General features: G+C 45.0%; 1 protein-coding gene across 1 annotated transcript; it reads right to left on the bottom strand.

The window, feature by feature from the left end:
- Positions 1–3,541: 3,541 nt before the first annotated feature.
- Positions 3,542–21,589, bottom strand: MAU2 (MAU2 sister chromatid cohesion factor). Its single transcript, XM_040589592.1, has 19 exons — positions 21,293–21,589; positions 21,180–21,197; positions 20,867–20,932; positions 20,091–20,186; positions 18,310–18,404; positions 17,768–17,795; positions 17,142–17,297; positions 16,468–16,614; positions 15,885–15,975; positions 15,130–15,233; positions 14,028–14,105; positions 13,387–13,452; positions 13,015–13,098; positions 12,005–12,054; positions 11,683–11,760; positions 11,090–11,201; positions 10,409–10,499; positions 8,571–8,698; positions 3,542–7,117 (listed from the first exon to the last, which is right to left on the bottom strand). The coding sequence occupies exons 1-19, from the start codon at positions 21,380–21,382 to the stop codon at positions 7,043–7,045; spliced, it is 1,653 nt and encodes a 550-aa protein (XP_040445526.1). The 5' UTR covers positions 21,383–21,589; the 3' UTR covers positions 3,542–7,042.
- Positions 21,590–21,993: the final 404 nt, after the last annotated feature.

Raw genomic sequence — 21,993 nt, 5'->3', positions numbered from 1 at the left:
AATGCGTGGAAGCGGGAACAAAGGAATTAATAAATTTAACTTGCCCCGTGAGACTCCCTGAACAAGTGTATTCATCCCAAAAAATGTCTTGTGAGCTGCCAGCTTGCAACCTGCCCTCGCTGTCTCTGACATAAGCCTCAGGACTTCTTATTCAGCATTTTTAGGCACCTGCGAGTGAGCTTGTTCTTAGAAGGAAAAAGAAGAAATCTTGGGTGAAGCAAGTTTATAATCGAGGGTAAATAAAGTGACGGGAACTGCACTTTATAATGCCAGCGCCAGTCTTTCATCAGTTATTTTCCACATGCAGCTTATTATAGGATTAGATGTAGCTTCATATCAGGCTTTTTAGGTGCTTGTTTCAAAAGAGTGAAAGATAATACTCATTATTTTCATTCATAATTGTTAATAAGCATAAATCTGTGTGCTTCCCACTTTACTAGGGAAGTCAGAAAGCACGTAATCGAGGCTTTTGCAAGAAAAGAGCAGGAGAAGCAAAGCTAGAATGCAGGCCTCATCCCTCCCGCTCCAGCACGCCAGCTCCCAGACCGTGTCCAGCCTGTGATCAGGAAAGTTCTGACATACTCAATAACTTTTCATAGCCGCTTTCCACTCTAAAGATGCATGGGTTTTGTTAACCATTTTGTGCTCCATATTCTTTTTAAGACACAAGTTTTCTGGTTATCAAGTACCTTCCTCCACCCTTTGTACAAGACAATTTTAGCTACAAGTAACTCAGGGTTATTAGCGAGGCTTACAACCAGTTGTTATGCTGGTTAACGACTTCTCCCAAAGCACTAAAAGCCACTGGCTTTGCCTTGGGCCATTCAAAACTTTATGGTTAACTACTAAGGGCTCGATCCTTCTGAAGTGATGCTTTAATCCACGCAGAAACACACACAGATGCGTGCATCTCAACCTGCTTCACTTGCCGTGTCATCAGGAGAGTTTCAAAACAGGTCTAGCACAAGATGCATTTTATTACCTAGAAGCTAGGTAAAGTTATTTCCAGAAATATCTTCAACAACTTTTTTTCTCATCCTGGTTGCCCAGAATTTTACTGAGGTGCTAGTAAGCTTTGCCATCTGCAGAGGCAATATCCAGTAGTCCTAGCAAATGTTGGAAGATGTCTTTTCTCTTTCACGTTTCAAAAGTGTTGATGTGAAGTAAAGCAAATAACCTGGCAAAAGAAAACTTAAAGTCACTCGTGCAGCAGGCTGGCATCTTTTGCTTTGTCAGCTCAAGCCTCTACATAGTAAAATGTAAAGATGATCCACTCTGGGTGTGTCTCCAGCTCTGTGAGGCAAGTACCAAACTTTTGTACCTCTTGCTAATGTATTTTAGATGCATTTCACATGGAGTTTTGCCACTAGGTACATTCTCTGTGAGGACCTGCTTTGGAGGAGATGCCAGGGTCAGCCCCGACAGCAGACAAACACCACAGGACAGAGAGGAGGTGATGAGAGCTCAGTTTATGCCACATTTTTTCTGAGGAAGGAACTGTGGATAACCAGGGTAAGGAGACTGGAGCGCCAGCATAGCCGAGTCTTACTTTAGGCAGGAAGGGAGCCGCCATTTCGGTTAAAATTCTCATGTAGCGAGTAACTTGTTGGAACAGAACCTACTCGACTTCTATGATGAAATTCAAGGGACTAGCTTAGCAACTCTGATGACGTTTTGGAAAGGGACAGTCGACAGTTAAGTCTTAACATTTTTAGTTTCTTCAAAGTTTTACTTGCGGACAAATTAATTCAGCAGTTTTCTTCTTCCTTTTAAATTTAAGCTTAAAAACTTAAAAAGCCCCGCTAGAAAATTTTGGGATAAAAGACACAAAAAGCAATCTTCCATTAACCCAGATCCCATTTGTGAAGATCAAATATAGCCAGCATCCTTCTTGACTGCACAGCTGCAGCAAAAAACCCTTCTGTCCTAGACCCAATAAGAAAAACTCCAGGTATTTGACCAGTCCACAAAAGTCTTTGTTTTATCCCAGACACCTGCAGGGTTCCAGCTGCCTCTGGAGCAGGCTCACAGCACCCTCAGCGTGCTAAGGTGAGCAGCCAGGTGGACATTTCAAGCAGGAAATTCCGGTTCACGTTGCAGGCAGGAGCCCTCGGCCTGACCGCAGGCACAGCAGCGATGATCTATCCCCGTTCCCCACGTGCCCCCCCCACCCCCGGCGCCCCCTGGCAGTCTTTTCATGTGCCAACGAGCACGCACCACACCGGCCGTGGCTCCCTGCCCTCCTGCCCCACCACCAAAATGGGGCATTAAATGGATGGGGTAAGTCACTGTCGCCACCTAAAATGCGTCCTTGTAGGCAGGATTACCTGCGGATCAACTGAAGGAATTAGTATTCTACAAACTGCTAGAAGAAGTAAAATTAAACTTTATTTAAAAATTCTTCTAATATAGAAAACGAGCGGAAAACAAAGGCAACAAAGAAATGCCCCCGATTCCGTCTCATTACAGGAGTTACTGTATTTACAGCTTCAGGAAGGAGCACTGGCAGAAGGTACACATCCTGCTACTTACGGAGAACTACAAACACTGAACAATACATTGTACAAACCTGACATAACATTTAAAGGTTCACTGCAGGAAACAATTAAATACACTTGCTAAGACAGACAGTAGAAGAGCACAGACAGGTGTTCTTTCATCCTGATTTCTCCAAGTGTTCTGTACAGCCTAAACTACCGACATGATTTCCTTCTCACTCACTCCTTGCCACCGTGGCAAGAGCCGCCGTACATCATGGCAACTGATCTAATTCAGCGTGATTCAGGGAGGTCAGTAATCTCTAGAGTAAAGCAGGACATTACTGAACTCCTCTCGTAATTTTATGTTCTGGAGAATTTGGGAAAACTCAATAAAATTAAAGCAGTAAAGTAGCATGGAATCCATTGTGCTGAACTCCATGTGTCCACAGGCAGCATAGCAACTTAAGGCCCTAACATTTTATCAATGTCAATTTTTGCTCGTGCTGTCACAGTGAGTGCATGTATGGGATGATGGGGAATGCAGGTCATGATTTTTTTTTTTTTTTTTAAATTCCCTAGCCACCAGATTGATCTAGATTTCATGTGTGCACGGGCCTTTCTGATGGTCGTACTGTAGGAAATGAAATACAACAGGCAAACACTTCTTCAGACTGCATTCTCTATACATATATAAGTTTTTACACTATCTACAAAACAGTGATTAGATGCTTCTGTGTAAGTTCTTGCTACTCATTTAAAAATACTAGAGAAAAAACTGTACAGTTCTCTAAATTACATCTTTAGAAGAATAATTTTTTTAGAAGTTCATAAAAGACTTCATGTTGTTTCTATAGAGAATTAAATGTTTGGACAAAAAAAGTTAGAAATATGTTGTTCAAATCAAGTTAGACAGACCAAGCACTTAACAGAACATTGTTTGTAAACTGTAAACTTCTAGTTTTCTGTTCAACTTTACATACGCATTCGAAAATTAGGAAGAACTTCAGTTATGAGGTCCTTGTTTTAATCTCTGCTACATACAAAAGATACTGAAAAGCAAAAACTATTAAATAATTTAATATACAAGTGTAATTAAAAAGCACTGTACATTGTAACAAATGTACATTGAATTTTTAGAGATAGAAAATCACCCAGTTATTTTCAAATTTACATGATTTGTGAAATTCTGTGATGGGAAGAGGACTCTGGAAGTGGAGCAGTGTTCTGGACTCCATGGGGCTGGGGGTGAGCGCAGCCAAGGTGAGGCTGGTTTGTCCCAGACAGGGAAACCCCAGACTGTTCCTCCTGACATTTCAAGTTCAGCTCCCACATTTAGCAAATGCTTCCCATTCAAAACCTGAGCGCACATACATCAGAAGCAAGCGGGCAGCCTTTCCCTCAAGTACTTCCTTCCCTCCCAAAAAGGGACGTGAGCTGCAAAGCAGGCTGCTCCGCACACGGGGACCAGCAAGCAGCCGGGGAACTGCCACCGCACATCACTCTCCTGCCCTGCAGGTCTCCCTGAGCAGCAAGAGAAGGTCAGGAGCTGAACAGGCACCAGTGGACATCTTGCTTGCTGCAAAATGCTCTTCTTAAATTCAGCCTAAACCACAGCTCTCTAGAGTGTGTTTTTGTTGTTTGTTTTTTTTTTAATGGAAGCAACGCTTTTTTTTGGCCAATATTTAAAATAGTTTATTATAGCTGTGATGGGCACGTAATCAGTTAAATAACTGCCTCAGATTGAATGATAGAAGACACACACACATAAAAGAGAGAATGACTGGATTACCTCGATAGGACTCTAGCAGCTTTGAAGTACATCTAGTGATGGGACAAGGGGAAATGATTTTAAGGTGAAAGATTTGGATATTGGGAAGAAATTCTTCACTGTGAGGGTGGCAAGGCGCTGGCACAGGCTGTCCAGTCCCTGGAAGTGCCAAAGGTCAGGCTGGATGGGGCTGGGAGCAACCTAGGCTAGCGGGAGGTGTCTCTGCCCATGGCAGAGTCTGGGACTAGATGGTCTTTAAGGGCCTTTCCAACCCAAACCATTCTGTGCTTCTATGACATTTCTCAGTTCCTAGTCATGCCTCAGCTGCCAACAGCACCATCACAGAAACAGCTGCTGCATTCAGGCTCTTAAAAACAGGTCCTGAGTTCTTGCAACTCTGTGACTTAAGGAGGGGACAGCCAAAGAGAGTTACTGCTTCCCATACAAAAAAAAAAAAAAGGGGGGGGGGGGGGAACCTTAAAAATACTCCATGGGATATCAATATTCCCAAGGCAGGATTTCCCCAATCATTCCTGACCAAAATCCAAGCACTTGACAGCTGTTGAGCCTACAAAGTTGGGCTGTCTCTGGCAGGCACCTGAGCACAGCCAGGCTGCCTCGGGCCAAGCAGAGCAAGCGTGAACCCTGCTCCTCACGGTGCCACTGCGGCACTGGCACAGACATGGGCTCCTGCCCCGGTGCTCCGAGCCAGGCAGCTTCCACAGGAACGCCGCATCAGGCTGGCCGTCAGCTCTGCCGCTCACAGCCTGCCAGGGCACCACGGGCAAGCACAGGACACTATTAGCAAGCGATGCTGAACAGGGTCCACCCTGCCTGGATTCTGGTACTTGGTACCTCCAAATAACCTCTGTGCCAACTCACAACTTTCTTTCCTATTTTTTGACTTCTAAAGGAGACGTTAAACAGCACTGAATATTTTCCTTGCAATTCCAATAAGAAGACTCTCCTTATACCAATATTGAGGTCAGTTTTTCCCTGCTGGAGACTTAACAAGGCCTAAAATATATATGGCTTCTCCAAGAGCAGACATCTGAGAACAGGATCCCATGTCTAATAAAAAAAAAAATCAAATCACATTTTGGTAATTGGAAGAGCACTTGTCCCCTTAAGATCATTCAGTGGTAGAAAGTGAGGTGTGTGAATTACAAAAAGCAAGTGGCTCTGTGAGCTGTTGCTAGACAGGGGACAAGACTTGGAAAAAGAATGACCAGTGGGACAGGACTAGAGGATCTTTAAGGTCCCTTCCAACCCAAACCCTTCTGTGACTAACAATGGATTTCACAGTATTCCTTCTACAATAAAAAGTCCGAAGGTTCAAGGGGATCAAATACTTCCTCTACAATATTCCCTTCCTCCCTCAGAGAAAGAAGCGATCACAGAAAGCCCTGCACAAGTAGTTTTCCTGTCAGATTCCTCTTCCCTCCCCGTTTTAAGTTGGTAGATAAATATGCAGAGCTACCAAGAGAGAAAAACACCTTTATTCAGCCCAACGAGCCTTGCAAGTTTACATGGCGCTGCGACGGACTGGCACAGATCCTTGCTATAAAGCTGCTGATGCTTCATGGAATTAACATCTCTCATACTGCTTTCTGCAGGAGAAACCTGGGCCTCGTTTCTCCTGTTTTGAGATGGCTGCAGAGGCACAGGCAAATGCAGTGAGAATTCACAGCGGAAAGCTAACACAGAGAAGTTGGGAAGCATTACGTGTTTGCCAAGGGCAATACTGCAATTTAGCTTTTCTCATAAGCCTCTGGCTTACACCGGAGCTGGGTTTTCACCACCTAGTTTAGCTCGGACTTGTAAAAGTCGTTAAGGCACGGACACTGCCTTCCCCTGCTGAGGCTGCAGTAAAGATGCAAACTGCCATTTCCCAGTTGCTCGGCCAACGGAGGGACTAGACGGGAGGACAAGGACTTTCATACAAATCACGACAAAGCAGCAGAGATGGAGAGAGCTGTGGTTCTGCCTTACCCCGTGCGGGACCCGCCATCAATGCAGGGAGACAACAGACCCTCACAGGGACAAAGTGGTGGCACATCGTCACACCCTCGTGAATCCAGGACGTGGAACCTGCTCCTCTGATCGCGGCGCAAGTCTGGAGCTCTGCGTGGAGTCCACCCCGAGGATGCAAACGCAGCCCCCAGCTGCGAACACCCTGCCCGCCGGCACTCCAGTCTCATCCTTACCTTCACTGCAAGGCTACAAACGGCACCAGCAACGACTTGCATGCAATGAGAAGAATATTGCCTCAGAAACTCAGCTGAGAACTTTAGGGCACCCTACAATCAATCTTGATTTAATCCAATTATTCCCAGGAGCGGGAAGGGCGCAGAAAACATTAAAACTGGCATGCATCATACTCCAGGGAAGGTTTAAATATTTAGAGTACAATTGGTATTTAAAACTGTGTGAGTCCATTTCCTGTGACAATTTTTAAAAAGTAGGTATCTAACAATTTAAGGAACAAGTGTCCTTTGGACTAAACCTTAATTCTCAGGAAAGCAGATTAAAACCAGTAGGTATATACACACTAGCTGTATATTCACACACGTATGTAAAAGCAGCTTAAAATGCCCTTCTCACTTTGCAAGTCTATGAAATGTACGTTGTCTTTATGCAATCTGTTTCCTACAAGGCCCTCACTAGAAGAGGAATTTGCTGCCTTCTCTTTGAAGAAAAGATTACGCATGGATATATTTTTCTCTCCTTTTTTTGGCATTTTTTTTCCTTTTCTTTCTTTTTTTAAACACACTGTCCTGATAGTTATTCTGTTTCACAGGAGACTGGCCAGGCTGGTGGTGGGTCCGTTCTGTGCCTGGAACTGTACAGGAGGTGGTCCATCTGTCCACTGAAAGATAACAAACAGCATGAAAATCCTACAGCCGCTGCCTGGGGAGGGGGGGACAGCAGCAAGGCCAGGGGAAGGAGCTCACCCTTCCCACCTTCACTACCCTTGGGATAATTAAAGATTTCATCACCAGAAGTTGCGTATCAGGTTTGACTTCGTTTTACATGTGGGGAGCTTCAGTCCCTTGAACAGTATTTCTTTCCAAGCCACTCCACGTGCCTGGCATTCCAAACTCCCATCCTGAATCCAGGGTCAGCGGCAAGTGAGAGCATTTCCTGCTCTCACAGGCAACATCTGACCCTCCAAACGCAGGAAACCATCATTTGCAGGAATAAGGGAACCCAACTCTGGATGTCTTTGCGCCCATTACACACTGCAGCCACAGCACTTCCAGAGCAAGTAAAGCCTCCGGTCCTCACTCATGTCATTACTATAATATTTTCCTCCTCACGTTAGTAAAAATTTTCTAAAATGGGCAGGTTTAGGATTTGTTTCTCAATCCTCTTCCCCCTCCAGATTATTAACCAGCACAGATTATGCACAAGCCAGCGGTGGCAAGCACTGGTGGGGAGGCTGGAGCACCGGCTCGTGGCTCCATGCCTGGGCTGTGCTCCTGGATGGGGGCAGACACCTGCCTGGGGGGTCTCTCTACATGGGCTGCGTCACCCACACTTTCATTCTCACAAGCCTCAGGATCCTTTTGCAAGCAAAGCCAGAAAACAGCATCTTCCTATTGGCTTTTCCCCCCTTTCTTCTCCCCAAAAGGGAATGTTGAGAAAAAGACGTCAAGTTCTTCACATCTCACATTCCCATTTGGACATTTCAGTCCAGAGCAGTAAACTCTTGCGCCTTTGCCGAGCTGCAGCTTAGGAAAGCGTTCTGTATTTCTAAAACAGTGTTATACAAATGTTTCTGACGGGAAGGACAACGCTATTTGAAGTCCCAAGAAAGTTGCACTTCAAGGCAATGGCTATGCAGACATCAAATGGTGTATTGACCGGAAACCAACAATGCAGGAATGCTAAACTATCAGTAGAAACTGCACTTCTAGCAGCGTACAACAGCGTTGCCCAGAACAAGGCAGGCTGGATGACTTAAAACGTTAAAATGAAACCTGAGAATATAATAAGTTTCTTTCAAAACCAATAGTTGTCAGCAAAAGGAAGCAGCTACCCACTACCAAAGATCTTAAAGAATTCTAAGTTCTGTTGTACCAAGAGAACGCTTCTAAGAAGCAAAGACTATACCCACCTAATAACCTTCATAAAAAATTAGCCAGTCAAGTCACATTTCCTCTTCCTATTATCAGCCCAGTTTAAATACTAAGAAGCAGACTAAATTTTGGCAACTTATTGGGAAGCGTGCTCAACAGAAAGAAAGGAATAGTAAAGCAAAGCAAAGCACACTGTTTTGCCTCAAAACCGCTCCTAACTGCCAGGTGAAGATTGCTTACCGTGATTAGATTGTGTTCTGGAAGACTGCACGCTTCGATGTGGTCCTGGAGGAGCTGTTGTGAGAAGTTCTGATGCATCTGTGCTGCCTCGTGTGCATCCATGGCGTTTCCACAGGCTTTGTTCAAGTCTGAAAGACAAGAGCATCGTATGCTCACCCGGAATCGCTGTCCCTGCTTGCTTCCCACCCGTCAGCTCTCTCATCTGGAAAGACCGCTCCCATTTTTGATGACTGAATGGATTAAAAGGCTGATATACCGTATCACTTCTGAACAAAAACGTCTGAGAGTAGCAGAGGGATAAGGGAACCCCAAAGCCTTCCCTTTGCCAGTAGTACTGGCAGCACACATTGCAGGATTCGCTGTTATTTTAGTTTCCAACTATTAAAAATAACATTACAGTAGCTTTAAAAGGAGGAAGGAACCCCCTCGGGCCAGGAAGGGCCCCCCTCCTCCCCGTGCAGTTTGCGTTCGGTCTTTTTAGCTTCCAGCACCATCTAGTGGGAGCAGGGGAAGCTCCCAGGTTCCTCACTGCAGCTCCACCATGCAGCAACACAGGTTTCAGCGGTCGAGAACCACTTTATTTTGGGTGGATCCTTTGCTTTTGGGGAACTCCAGAAGCCCGCTGCTTTGTAGACACCGAACGCTGATCCTTGTGTCTTGCTTTCTCTGAGTTTTACTCACAGGTATCGGCTCAGACTTAAGACTGGCAACCTACTACAAATCACACAATTTCAGCTACAAATTACATGTGGCAGGTGCAAGGTGCTGCACCTCCTATCGATGAACACACACGGTTGTGTGTTGTTACTCCTCATCAAGCACCTTTTCTTCATGAATAGGCAATTAGTTCTACAGAGGAAACTCTTGGGAAAAATCAAAGTAGAACCGAAACTGCCTCTCTGCGTTCCCAGCCTCGTGGATACCACCGGAGGTAACGGCAGCCCAACGTGGGGTAGTGTTTCATCTACAGCAGATACGTCAGTCTACTATCGGCACGTTTTGTACGGGAACCCGCTTGGAAATGAATAAGGAAATTATTTCAACTGCCTGGAAGCAGTTCTGTAGCAAAGGCAACGGCAAAGCAGAAAATAAGCCTGGCCTGCTGTGCTCCACGCGGAGCACCACGCTCATAGTAAACATGACAATTTAATATAAATTGAAGCTGCGGGTTAAGTTCTTGGAGAAAGGGTAGAGTTACTGCTGTATTTTCTAGTGAGAGCAAATCAACGGCAGCATTAATGTTGATGGTCTGCCAAGAAGCTAGTCAATATTTGAACAAAGCATCCCAGGGCCTGTGTAAATTAGATTAAACAATATTTATGAACAAAGTGATATAATAGTCTCTTATATTTATTAAAGCCCATACACAGAAGCAAAGCTTAAGTGAAACTTAATCAAATGTTTACTACAATGGGAACGGCAGTCCAGGAAGAGCAGAGCAGCAGCAGAATTGATGCTGCAGGGGGGTGAGCCGGAGCCCTTTCCAAAACATCCCCAGTTCAACTGCCACTCAGCGACAGCAGGAGAAACCACCCGCCACCTCGTGCCCATCCCATGGGGATGCTGGAGCTCTCCCCAGCATCCTGCACCCCCCAGAAAAACAACTGAAATATGTACAGCAGCGCCAGAGCTGCAGATCGGTAATGGGAAGAACCATCTTTCCAGTGGTATTTTATAAACCCCGGCAATTTTTCATTTAATCTCTCGGCAAGCGCTTGCATCAGTACGCATCCCCGTACACAATCCCCAGTTAGCAGCAATGGGCTCTTTGCCGTTCTGGGGTTCGTTTTGGTTTTTTTCTTTGTTTTTTTAAAGTACAAGACCTTTTCCTAACTTACCTCTCAACAGAGCTGAAGACCACAGCTGCACAGACATATCTGGTATCTTGCTTGCAAGCTGCATGGCTGGTACTACCATATTATTACTTTCCTGGTGAAGAGCAGATATCAAAATAAAATGGATAATATATTTATTTAAATTTTCTCCCTTTGTGAACACGTATTACAGAGATGTTAAATTTGTGGCAAAAAAAAAATCTAACTGCTGCCGTGTTCTAGCTAACAAGTGCTTAAGGAGACAATAACCCAAACATCAAAAACTGTCTGGAATTTTGCTCTGTCCTAGGAATTACGGTGTCTATTTGCGCAAGGTAATATAAATATTTCATGCACTCTGGCATATGATGAGAATTAAGGAGCTTGTACCCACAATTCTTTCCAAAACAATCCAGTTGAATGATGTTGTCCTTTATTCTGCTCCTTTTTTCGAGTGATTTCAGGCATTACAGAAAAACACACTTCTAGAACAGACTTCAAACACTGCTACTTTGTTGAAGTGTTATTAAACATGCAAATTACAGCTACAGAATTACATAAGTTGGTAAAGCTGCCAACTTTTAGTGGGACACCAATAAACAGGCATTCTTAAAATAAGATTAATTTCACAAAACGTCCTGATTTTCTTTGGCAAACAACAAGTCAAACATTTACATGGTAACAGCAGAGACTATGAAGGCTTACCCTGTGATTCCCTAACACATAGAATATATGACCCAGGAGTACGAGAGAACAGGCTGTTAATCGATTCAAGTCTTCTGCATTTGACATTTTCAGCGTCTCTCGCAAAAATCGCCTACCAAAACAGAGGAAAAAAAAAAAAAGCTTTAAATAAAGTTTCAAAAAGTCCTTCCCTCCAGTATGTAAGAAACATCATTAAGAACCAGCTGAATCTAACTGGCAAATATTAGCACCCAGGGATAAATGTGTGCTGCAGGTGACCTTAAACAAAGCATTTAAATCCCAAACCTCACCTTTCATTTAGCAAAAATGACTATAATAGAGGCCCTGCCTTGAACAGCTTTTGTTTCAGATGTGCCACTAAAGAACGCGGCGTGATATTGTTATTAGCAATTGGAATTAAAGAGATCTAAACCCAACAGCTTCCCGGTATCTTCCCCTCAGTAAAGCAGAAGGTGGACAAAATCCACAGGGAGAAGAGCTGACAGGTTTGAAAGCAAGGCCTCAGGGTTTTCATTTTTATCTTAAAAAGCTTGATTTAGATTCTCCTTTTTTTCCCCCCCTCCCGCCTTCCAAGTGCGCTGATTTCTACTCACTTTGCCTCGTTGTATCTTCCTTGGAAGAAGGAGAACAGACCTCGGATGTAGAAAGCAGCTGCTCGAAGACAGTGAGAGCTATGGACAAAGCAATGCGTTGAAATCTAGGCATTGTGCAGTGATTACACGCATTACAGGCAGATTTCTAGGAATTTGCCTAATAATCACATCTCCAAACAAAACATATTTAATGCATGGTCAGAACTTCTGCCTTGAAAAGAAGTTGATTATTTTGGTTTCTTTTTAGAAAAAGCCCGCTACAAATCCAGTATTACCATCACCAGTGCAACATCAGCATGTAGACAGTTTCTGGAATTCTCACCTCACAGGAAAATTATGGTCTGGATTTATCCTTTCCAATAAACTGTAAAGCTACAAAGTGGGAGGGGAAAAGAAAGATAATCAGTGTTTCTCACACATACAGGCTCACAGTACTGACAGCAAGTGTTTTTATAGCAAGTGCACATCAAATCAGAAGGGTGCAAGTCACCACAAACGCACTCCAGTTTACTTGTACTGGTCAGATAATGGCATAAGCATTCCAGTATTAGGAGTTTCCACGCCCATCTTGATCCTAAAATCAATTTTTATATAAAACATGCTTTCTCAGACTTCATAGAACATTAATATTTCCTCAGAAAATCTTTAGCTGTCCTATCTGAGCTGTTCAAGGCCCAAATGAATGCTGCATCAGACTTGCTATTTAATTAAACCCAGAAATCAACTAAGCAAAAAAAAAAAGTCAGCTTTTTAAATTATTATTTGTGCTCTCTAAGCTTAACAAAGTACCACGTGCTTGGTGAAAAAGGTCATTTACAGCCTTTGCACAAGAAACCTGCAAGCACATCTCTGAAAAGTGACTACTGAGGGATCGGACACATCACTGAGCGCACGCGGCTCCGTTTTCGTATCAATACAGCTCCCAGCACAACGCACACACACGTGCATGTACCTATTTGGGGAGGTTTAGTTAAACCTCGCTAGGTTTTATGTCATCTAATAAAAGCCCTAAACAGATGGAAGCTGAAGCGAGCATGTTGAATGAGCCAAGACGATGGAGTGAACCCCCCACTCCACGTTGGGAAGCTTGCCCTCCCAGCGCTGTTGAGAATTCTGCGCCCAATGCAGAACACTGCTTCAGTGGTTTGCAGCAGCAGCAGCTGGCCTAGCTGCTTCTTTACCATTAATTGACTACCCTGATTAAGGAGTTGCCCTGGCTGCCACACAAGGCGCCGTTTTGCAAAAATATTCAGAAAAAAGAATAACCCAAACAGATAGCGGTTTTCTCTCCAAGGATGTTTAGCCTTTTAGAACAGTCAGAAACCAGCTCACCTCTTGATGCCGGTTGCCTTCCCTGATGTACACACTGGCTAAGTTTGTCACGATAAATGCCCACAGTTCTTGATGTGTAGTGAGCTAAAACATACAAGAGAACAGCACAGTCAAGTACTTCAACATCTAACCCAGAATCCACTCACCCCATATAAATCACAGATTTGGTGCCTTGTATTTTGCTATTAATAAATCCTCCTGACCTGAACTGTGAGCAGCACAGAAAAAGAAATAAATGAACTAGTGCAACTAATATAGATGATCTCCTGATTTTCCTTCCAACCTCAACTGTTCAGTGACCCACACAATTGCAACAAGCCCATTTCCACATTGAACACATCCACAATAAACAGTTTGGGAAGAAAATCTTACCCTCAGTGCTGTAGTAAATTGTGCTTCTGCATTGTCCATGCAATTAACGGAAATGCAGTAGAGCCCCTGTAGAAGACACGGTATTTCTAAGGTAACGTGTAACACAAGTACAGCAAGCTGAGAGTGCAAAGAAAAGCATGCACAAAAGCATGGAAATTTTAGGGTATTAGCAGTAGCAAAGGTAACCAACAAGTCTCAGTTTTGCTTGGCTCTCGGGAAAAATAAGCAATTTCTACACAAAGTCCTTCAAAATAGCATGTTCATGTACAAAACACACCATTTCTCTAAGAAAACCCTCTTCTTATAACACTCAAACAGCAATGCTACATAAACCCTTCCCCTTACACAGTTCCCACAACTGTCTCAAACATGAACAGTGTAAGTCTTGTGCATTTACCTTGTCTACTATCATGCTACAAATCACTTATTTTACAAAGGGATTTAAGCCTTTGACAAGTTTAGATAACACTGGATGCGAGTCCCCACCGCAGGGCTGGCAATTGATTACACAAACCCCATTACTCAGCAGGAAACCTTACCGTCTGCCTCGCTACGTTCTCATTAGTTACTGGTGATGAGTATGAGTCTCGGGTACGATTGTTCAAAGCATTGAAAGTTTACTGCTAATCGCAGACACTTACTAATAGAGTGTGCAGCTGGGCAGCGTGATTAGAAAACAGTCTGGGAGACTGCTGACAGAGCTGACAGACTTGTGAAATCTGTTAGGGGAAAAAAACAAGATTTAAGATACCTTTTCTGTGTTTCATTTTACGCTCTAAACCCATGTACTTGCATCACACACGTCACTCAGTAAGTCCCAGTGACTGGTTCAGGAACCCTAAGTCGTGCTCTGAGGTAAAAGCGGAGGCTACACTTGCCCCCAGCCAAGGTACATGCGCTGCCCCACGCACACACCTCCCTCCCACAGACGCGCAGACTCGAACTGGTTTTCAATTATTTGCTTTGCAGCAGCTCCACCATATGGTGGCACCACCTGCAAACCAAGTCGCAGATCTGACACACTCAGAACTTGAGTTGGCATGTGAGAGAAGGGCTGGAACCAAAAAGCTTCCACAGGGTACGTGCTTGTGATTAGTTTTATGAGCCAGAACCTATGACTATTCTTTTAGTAGGCTAAATTTCCCCCCACCCTCTGAGTACACTCATGAGAAGGCTGACAGCAGAGGTTGAGATGATACAGCAGTACGCCCTATAAATAAGGGAAGGACGAAGAGGATTTAAAAATTACTGGGAGAATGGAGGAAAAAAAAATGCACAGTTCTTTCCTGCATTAAATAACACCACCCCTCTCTTCCTCCCCCCGCACCACAATATGTAAGAGGAAGAAAGGACAGAAAGGCAGGGAACCTTAAAAACAGAAGAACTGGACAAAACAAACACTAAGAGTTAAGAGCCACTCTGTCAGGAACCAGAGTGAAAGGGAAAAGACAGTCATGTTGCAATGTACGATCAGGAAGGTGTCAGTTGTAGCCACTGATCAATTACTGACTCCATGAGCAACTACGAAGTGTTCTTAAATGAAATACTGAAGGAGGCTAACTCTGCAGCTTCAGAGTTGCAATATCCAGCACAGCGTCAGGCCTGACTGTAGCTGTTAGCAGCTGAGCCCCACTGCAACCCCCTTCTGAGGCCAAGTATCTTCCTCAAAACGGAAATTCCCATGTTTTCAAAGCTACCGCTGCTACATCCACAAGCAGGGAAGTGACGAAACCCCATTTTTACCTCCTGTAATGCTGTGGCTTTGTGTCCCGTGACAAGCCGACACATGATGATGTGTTCCAACAAAATAACTTGGAATGATGACAAGATCGGACTGCAGTCCAACACTGAAAAGGGAACAAAACTTCACTTACTGAATTACTTAAGACGTTATTAACATCCTAACCACGCAGCCTCTCCCACACCTCGCCAGCTTCCTCAAGAGCAGGTGGTTCAGCAGGACTGCAACACAAAGGTGCCTTTGGGGAAATCTAGAGCGCGCTTTGGCTGGACCACCTGGTCAGCATACTGCCCAGCTCCTCCTCCATGTGTAGATGGCACAGGTTTGCTGTTTTTCATTAAAAAAACCCCCAAAAAACCACACAACACCAAACCCCCCCAAACCCCACCAAAATCACAATGCCTGAACTGTCAGGAGTGGGAGTTTGAGCACCACTGAAGGAAAAACTTGGGAACACACGCTCGGTTTAGAGAATCAAAAGCTTGGATAGCCAAATACAGACAATCAGAAAGGCAGCATGAAATTGCACGTATTTACAGCTCTGTTTACTGAATTACAGTCAAAACCCCAAACCCTTCATTTCTGTATTCAAAATAACTCAGTTTTAAAACAGCAAAGTTCTTTGCTGTGGCAGACACAGACTGATAGGAGGCTGTTGCAGTGAGAAGGTTGCTGCGGATTTCATTTGTTTTAATTTAAATTAGCAACAAGTAATGGAATCTTGCAGCATTGGCTAAACTATAACCCTTATCCTTACTTTTTAGCTTCTCTAGCTGCATGAGTGCTTTGTCTGTGTACTTCTGAGCCTTCTCCAGGTACCCTGCTTGCATGGAATGCATCACTGTCACCTGCCGGAAAACATGGGAAAGATTGCAAAGATATAATTTTTTTGCAAAGAGAAAATGCCTGGGAGTTGACAGAACTCCTCAGCTACCAGCTTTTTAAACGAACTTTTGACATCATTTAGGATTTTCATGATATTTAAGAAACAGGGCAACTAGTTGCAGAATTTGAAGTCACGATTGTCACTCTGTCAGTAAAAACAAGCCAACATAGCTCTATTTCATACAAGTTCATCTGATTCTATTTGGCTTGGACATTAATAAAGTTACATTCCAGTTTCCAAACTTCTCGCGCAGTCTCTTCAAACACTGACATCACTGAAAGCAATAGTCTCACAGATGCTGTGGCAGAATTAAACTGCCAGTGCAATGTAAAGCAGCATATGGTCTGCAGAATCTATCGCTGCTGGCTCCAAGCAGTTTTTAAACCAACTCCTCATTAATTAGCAAGACGCATTAAGTAAAAAAAAAAAAAACCCAAAAAAAAAACCTTCTCACCAAGTAGACAAGCACACACATGTGTTCCTTGGGCAGCCAGTGAAAGAGATCAGCGGGGTTGCTGGGCAGAATTTCGTCGTCATGCAGCGTGGAGATGGTCTGGATGCACTGCTGAAGCTGTTTCAGGCATGGCTTCACACTTTTCACCTGCAAACGATGATTCACATCAGGCATAGCCCCTGCAGCCCAGATGCTTGAACATTTACTCAGTAGGGAAAACTTGCCAGGCAATAAATCCCCCCATTCAGGAAATTAGCTCATGCATAAATCATAACACTAGCATGACAGAATAGCAACTACTTTAGGCCCCATCCAGGATTAACAACAATCAGCCCTTCACATTTGCACATACAACCAACAGACACTCAAAATGTTTTTCAAAATTATTCACAAAGCCTGTTATCTTCACCAACAGTACATGGAAGCGAGAGTGGCTGCCGTGGTTGTAAGCATTATTGCAGTAAACCTTTCCTCGAGGAAGAAGGAATGTAATTTCTCCACTCCTCATTCCACTTGTGATTAAAATCTATAGAAATTAAGTTTCATTAACAAAAAGCAGAGCATCAACAAAAAAACAAACCCCCAAATCACCTCAGTGTAATAATTAGCTACTTTTGAAGCAGTACTCTTCTTCCCCAGATCTCACATGGGAACTACAAGCACAACTCATGTACCTGCCCAGCATCCAGGTAATGCGTGACCTGCAGGACTAAGAAGAACACGCGTAATGACTCTTTCTGGATGGGATTTCCTTGCCAGTTTTCAACTATTTGCCCACAAAGGGTAAGGAGAGGGTGCACCTCCTGCAGCTTTCGTTCCATTAGAAGAAGCTATAATTTAAAAGAAAAATGCATTATTTTTGTGCTAAACAGTTTAAACACTCGGGGAACCACAGTAGAGCCCCAGGTACACTGATCTACTTGTAACAAAACCAGACTCAAAGACATCTTACTGCAAACACACCAGCCTTTTCACATGACCAGATTTCTCATCCCTAATTACAAAAGCTCCAGTGACAACCTGCAGCTATCCTTTTTCCTTCCAGAAAATTGTCATAATCAAGAAAGGAGAAAAAAGCCAAATCTATTCACAAGAATTCTGCAGACTTAAGGCTCATGCCATATATATATTAATGCTGTGCTTGCTCACATAACAAAACAGAATACATAAAGCACAGATAACTGTGCAAGATACCTCAAAAGAAGCAGCCTATGTTCAGGCAAGTGACATTCTATTGCTCTGTAACTTGCATTATACCAGTTAATAAAATTATTTTTCTTTTGAAGTACATCCAACTTACCATCCCCTTGCTTAGCAGAAACAGTGCTCTGAAATGAAACAAAATGATGTTATACTCAAAAAGTTACTCAAACCACAACTGTGTATAACTGAGAAAAAAAAAAAAAAACCAAATCTGCCACTCTCCCCCTCAAAGACAACAGACAAAAAGAGCATTAGGGAACCTGCCACAGAAAACACGTTTAAAAGCTAAATGGAACAGTTCAGTCCTAGCCACAGGAATCAAAATCCCAGCCTCTCAGGTTTGTATCCAAGCTTTGGACAGTCCCAGTTACGACAGTTTAAGGCCAAACCAGACTACTGGGAAAACTTTTGCTGATAAAGACAAAGTTCGGTTTGAAAAAAAGACTCCCCAGAGTCTTGGTGGGCATTATTGCTTTCAAAAGAAAAATGAAAGAGCTGGAGAAACTCAGAAATATCAGCCTGCCTTTAAAACCCACAGAGAAATCACATCTCTTAAATAAAACCAGAATATCACTAAATAAAATTTAGAGGAAACCAAAATACTTCCTATGGGAAGGGAAAAAAGTCCAGGGAACTCACCTGGTATACTCTGATCCTACCACCCGAGCATATTCTGCTCCTACTCCAAGAAGGTCACATGCAGATACTAAGTCTTTTTCAAGTGTATGTAGTTGCTGAAATGAAACAAAAAAAACCAACACAAAAAGGCTGTAAGATATTGGCATTTGCTTTGTGAATTCAATCAGCAATTTTAAAAAATGTAATCATTCCTGTGCTTTACACACTACAAGTGCTAAACTGGTATTTGCTATGTGTGTCACACCTGACTTTATAAACGTTTTCCAGGAACACCTGGCATTCTCCAGAAGAAAAAAATAAGTCTATAACATCTCAAAGAAAATGTCTCAGCCCAGATTCATACCACGCAAAGCTGTTCCGATTCATGAAGATCACGTGCAGATCAGATCCCAACAGCTCCAATATAACCATGGACTGTTACATTGGAGTAAGCGGCACAACAGTGTGTTTTCCAGCAAGAGCAGCAGAGCCCGCAAGGTATGTTTCAGGCGACCGGGAGAGGATGACACAGCTGCCAGAGCGCCTCTCACGCCCTCCCGCCTGCCAGCTTCTGCACCTTTACCAAACTCAGGTAGAAAGCCACACAGATGTAGCAGAACAGGCATCAAAGCGATGAGACACACAGGCCTTCTGTGGTCAAGCAAAAGCCAGAAAGGAAATACCACACAGAAGAGAAACCGGCAAAGAATGTCAAACTTCAAGAAAGGATCCTAAGAGAGAGGGACTGAGAAAAACGCTTAGGCTGCTTCTGAGTGCTCAGGCATTAACTCATGGCAAAGCAAACATTTGTCCTTTAATCGATGGGAAACTAAGGCTCTCCACAATTCACTGTTCCTAAACTACACAAAGGAGCTTGGCAATTCCTTTCCAGCAAAGCTGGTCTGCTTGTTTAAGCTCATCAGGAAGGGGGAAAAGACAAGTACAGGTGACTATTAAGAGTCTTCAAAGATAAAATTGCTTCCTAACTAGCTCTGGGCAGCAGAGTACCTGAAAAGAGCAATTAACTCCCTAAACTCTCGCGTTAAACACCTCGAGGCTCTTTAGGAGCAGAGAATAACCTGGAAAAACAGGAGGAGTTCTTCAGCAATAACCTGCTCTTCCCACTGATCAGTTAACTTCCTGGATATGCTCCCCACCTAACGCACCGTATCACTCAGGAACATCAGCGCTTTTAAGAGTAGTTACACAGTTCAAGACTGTAACAAATGTTAAACACCGCAAATTCCAACATGCATCAGTTTATTCCTAGAAGCAAAGACAGCCTGACCTGCGCAGCTGTAGCCACACTTAGGAGCGTATTACAGAACAGGAAGAGTAACATGGCTCGGAGGTCTTTGCACCAGCTGCTTTCCCCTTCCCAGTTCTGCTCTGCATGCTAATTAGGTTGAAAATAATCAAACGAACACTTCACGTTGGCAAACTTAACTCCAGCAGGCTTTATGAGAACATTTGCCCTTCCTGCAAGCCATAAGGTGGATCTTATTTTGCCCCACCTCTAAAGCTGTATGTTGCAAGTGCCCACTGGATGATCCTTCCTGCTTTCTTCCCCATCTGCCCTCAGCAGGTAAAAAGCGGGCCTTGATCCAAACTGTAGTCTACCAACACGTTATTTCATAGCATGAGCTTTTCTTCTTGTCTCTCCATTAACAGCAATGATTGGGAGTGGGGGGAAGGGGAGGGGAAGACATCCAAGCTCTTTTTAAAAAGAATATGGGTATTTTCTAGCCCTTTTTCCCAGCCACAGTGCTACAGTAACATAGCTATCAATATAAATCACTTACTGCAAGTTGAAAAAGCAATCTACAGTGCCAGTATGGAGTCTGCTGTGAAATCTGAATGGCTTTGCGTAACAGAGGTTTTGCTGTATCCACTGAATTCTGAAACAGAAACGCGCATCCGAGTCAACATCAACACCAGGCTACTGGGAACTTCATCACTAGCAATAATAACTTTTAAACTAGTTGCATTCTGTTTTGATCCCCTGTTAAAGTCTCATAGGTTGGGAGACTTAAAACGGGAAAAGCAACAAAGCCAAGTATGTAACACGCAGGCCCGCGCATCTATGCCTGACTCAAAGTCTGTTCAGAAGCGTTAGCCCTTTCACTCCTCTGGCCACTATCCTCACGTGCGCTTTTTCCTGCACTTGAGAGAAAAGGCAAACATTTGCTTTAGTGAAAGTAAAGACTAGCTAAGGCTTTTCCATAGAAAAAGAGTAAAAATAACCTAGGAACACAACAAAAGCCTGAGGAAAACCACCTACTTCCCTCCCTCCCCCCAAATTAGCCTGTCTTTGTCTAAACGAGGGCTACAGAAACTTTGGCGAAGTAAACTTCCTTCGCTGTGGAGGACTCGGTTGCAATTCCAGCAGCAACTTTCACGAGAGGAAAGACAAAATGTCTTTTGGGCTTATGCTTCACACTACAGCTGACCTCCAAAAAATTTTGTAAATCCTATTATTAGAAGCAATACACTACTCTGAGACCAAAGACACTCAAATCAAAGAGCCCTGCGGCCTCAGAACGACCAATAACTGCTGAAGGAATCTCAGTGCACTCACCTCCTGACAATACAGTTCAGACAGAAGGCTGGCTGCCTCAAACTTAACATCTTCAAACTGGGGAATCTAGCAGCAGCAGTTAAGTCAATATTAAACGCTCTCTGGAAACTAGCAACAGCCCGACGTCCAAAACCCCTTAAGAGAACATATATGTTAGGAAAGCAGCCCCCAACCATGGAAGAAGATTAAAACCACCAGGTAAGCCCCCACCCCCAGGGCCAGGCGCTCTCTGCGGAGGTGTTTTGCTGTCGGAGCCAGAGTGTGGTGGCCGGGCTGCGTCGCTCCTCGCCCGGGTGGCCAGGAAAAAGGATACTTGCTGGGATATCAACCACTGCAAGAGAAGACAGTGGGTTAGTCTGCAGCCCCCGCAGGCCGGCCCCGCTGCCAGGGCCCCCCCAGCCCGGCTGCCCCCTACCCCGGGCTCACCGCCTTCTCCAGGTGCCCGCGGGCCTGATCACCGTTGCGGGTGTGGTGGTAGAGGACGGAGCCGAGCTGGAGGTGGGTGCGGGCCTCCATGCGGGCCGGGGGCTTGCGGGGCAGCACGGCCTGCAGGCAGTGCACGCAGAGCCGCACCTTGGGCGGGCTGGACGTGCGGAAGTGCTCGGCCAGGCCCAGCAGCGCCAGGTACCACGACTCCCCCCCGGCCGCGCCGCCGCCCGACCCCGACCCCGGCGCGGGCCCAGCACCGCCGCCGCCACCTCCTCCTCCACCGGCCCCCGCGCCGCCGCCGCCGCCCGCTTCCCCGGAGCCCGCCGCGCCGCCCGCCGCCGGCTGCGGCTGCTGCTGAGGTGGCGGCTGCTGCTGAGGGGCCGCGCCGGCCGCCGAGCCCGACGCGCCCGCCGCCACCGCCGCCATCTCAGGGCCGCCGCGACAACACGGGCGGGAGGGGAGGGGCGGGGGAGAGGAGCGGCGCGCGAGGGCCGATGGGATATGGAGTCCGCCCCGCCGCCGCCGCCGCGCGGGCCGCTGGGAGGCGTCTGCGCCCCTGAGGCGCTGACGGGAAATGGCAGGGGCGCGCGGCCTCATGGGAGTTGTAGTCTGCCCGCCCGCCAGCGCCGCGCTGTGTCGTGGGGGCTGGGGAAGGAGCTTGGAGACGGACAACCCCCTCCCTGCCCCGCAGCGAGCCA

The sequence above is a fragment of the Falco naumanni genome, chromosome 4 (genome assembly GCF_017639655.2).
Source record: "Falco naumanni isolate bFalNau1 chromosome 4, bFalNau1.pat, whole genome shotgun sequence".
NCBI classification, from domain to species: Eukaryota; Metazoa; Chordata; class Aves; order Falconiformes; family Falconidae; genus Falco; species Falco naumanni.
This window is presented reverse-complemented; position numbering and strand designations above follow the sequence as displayed.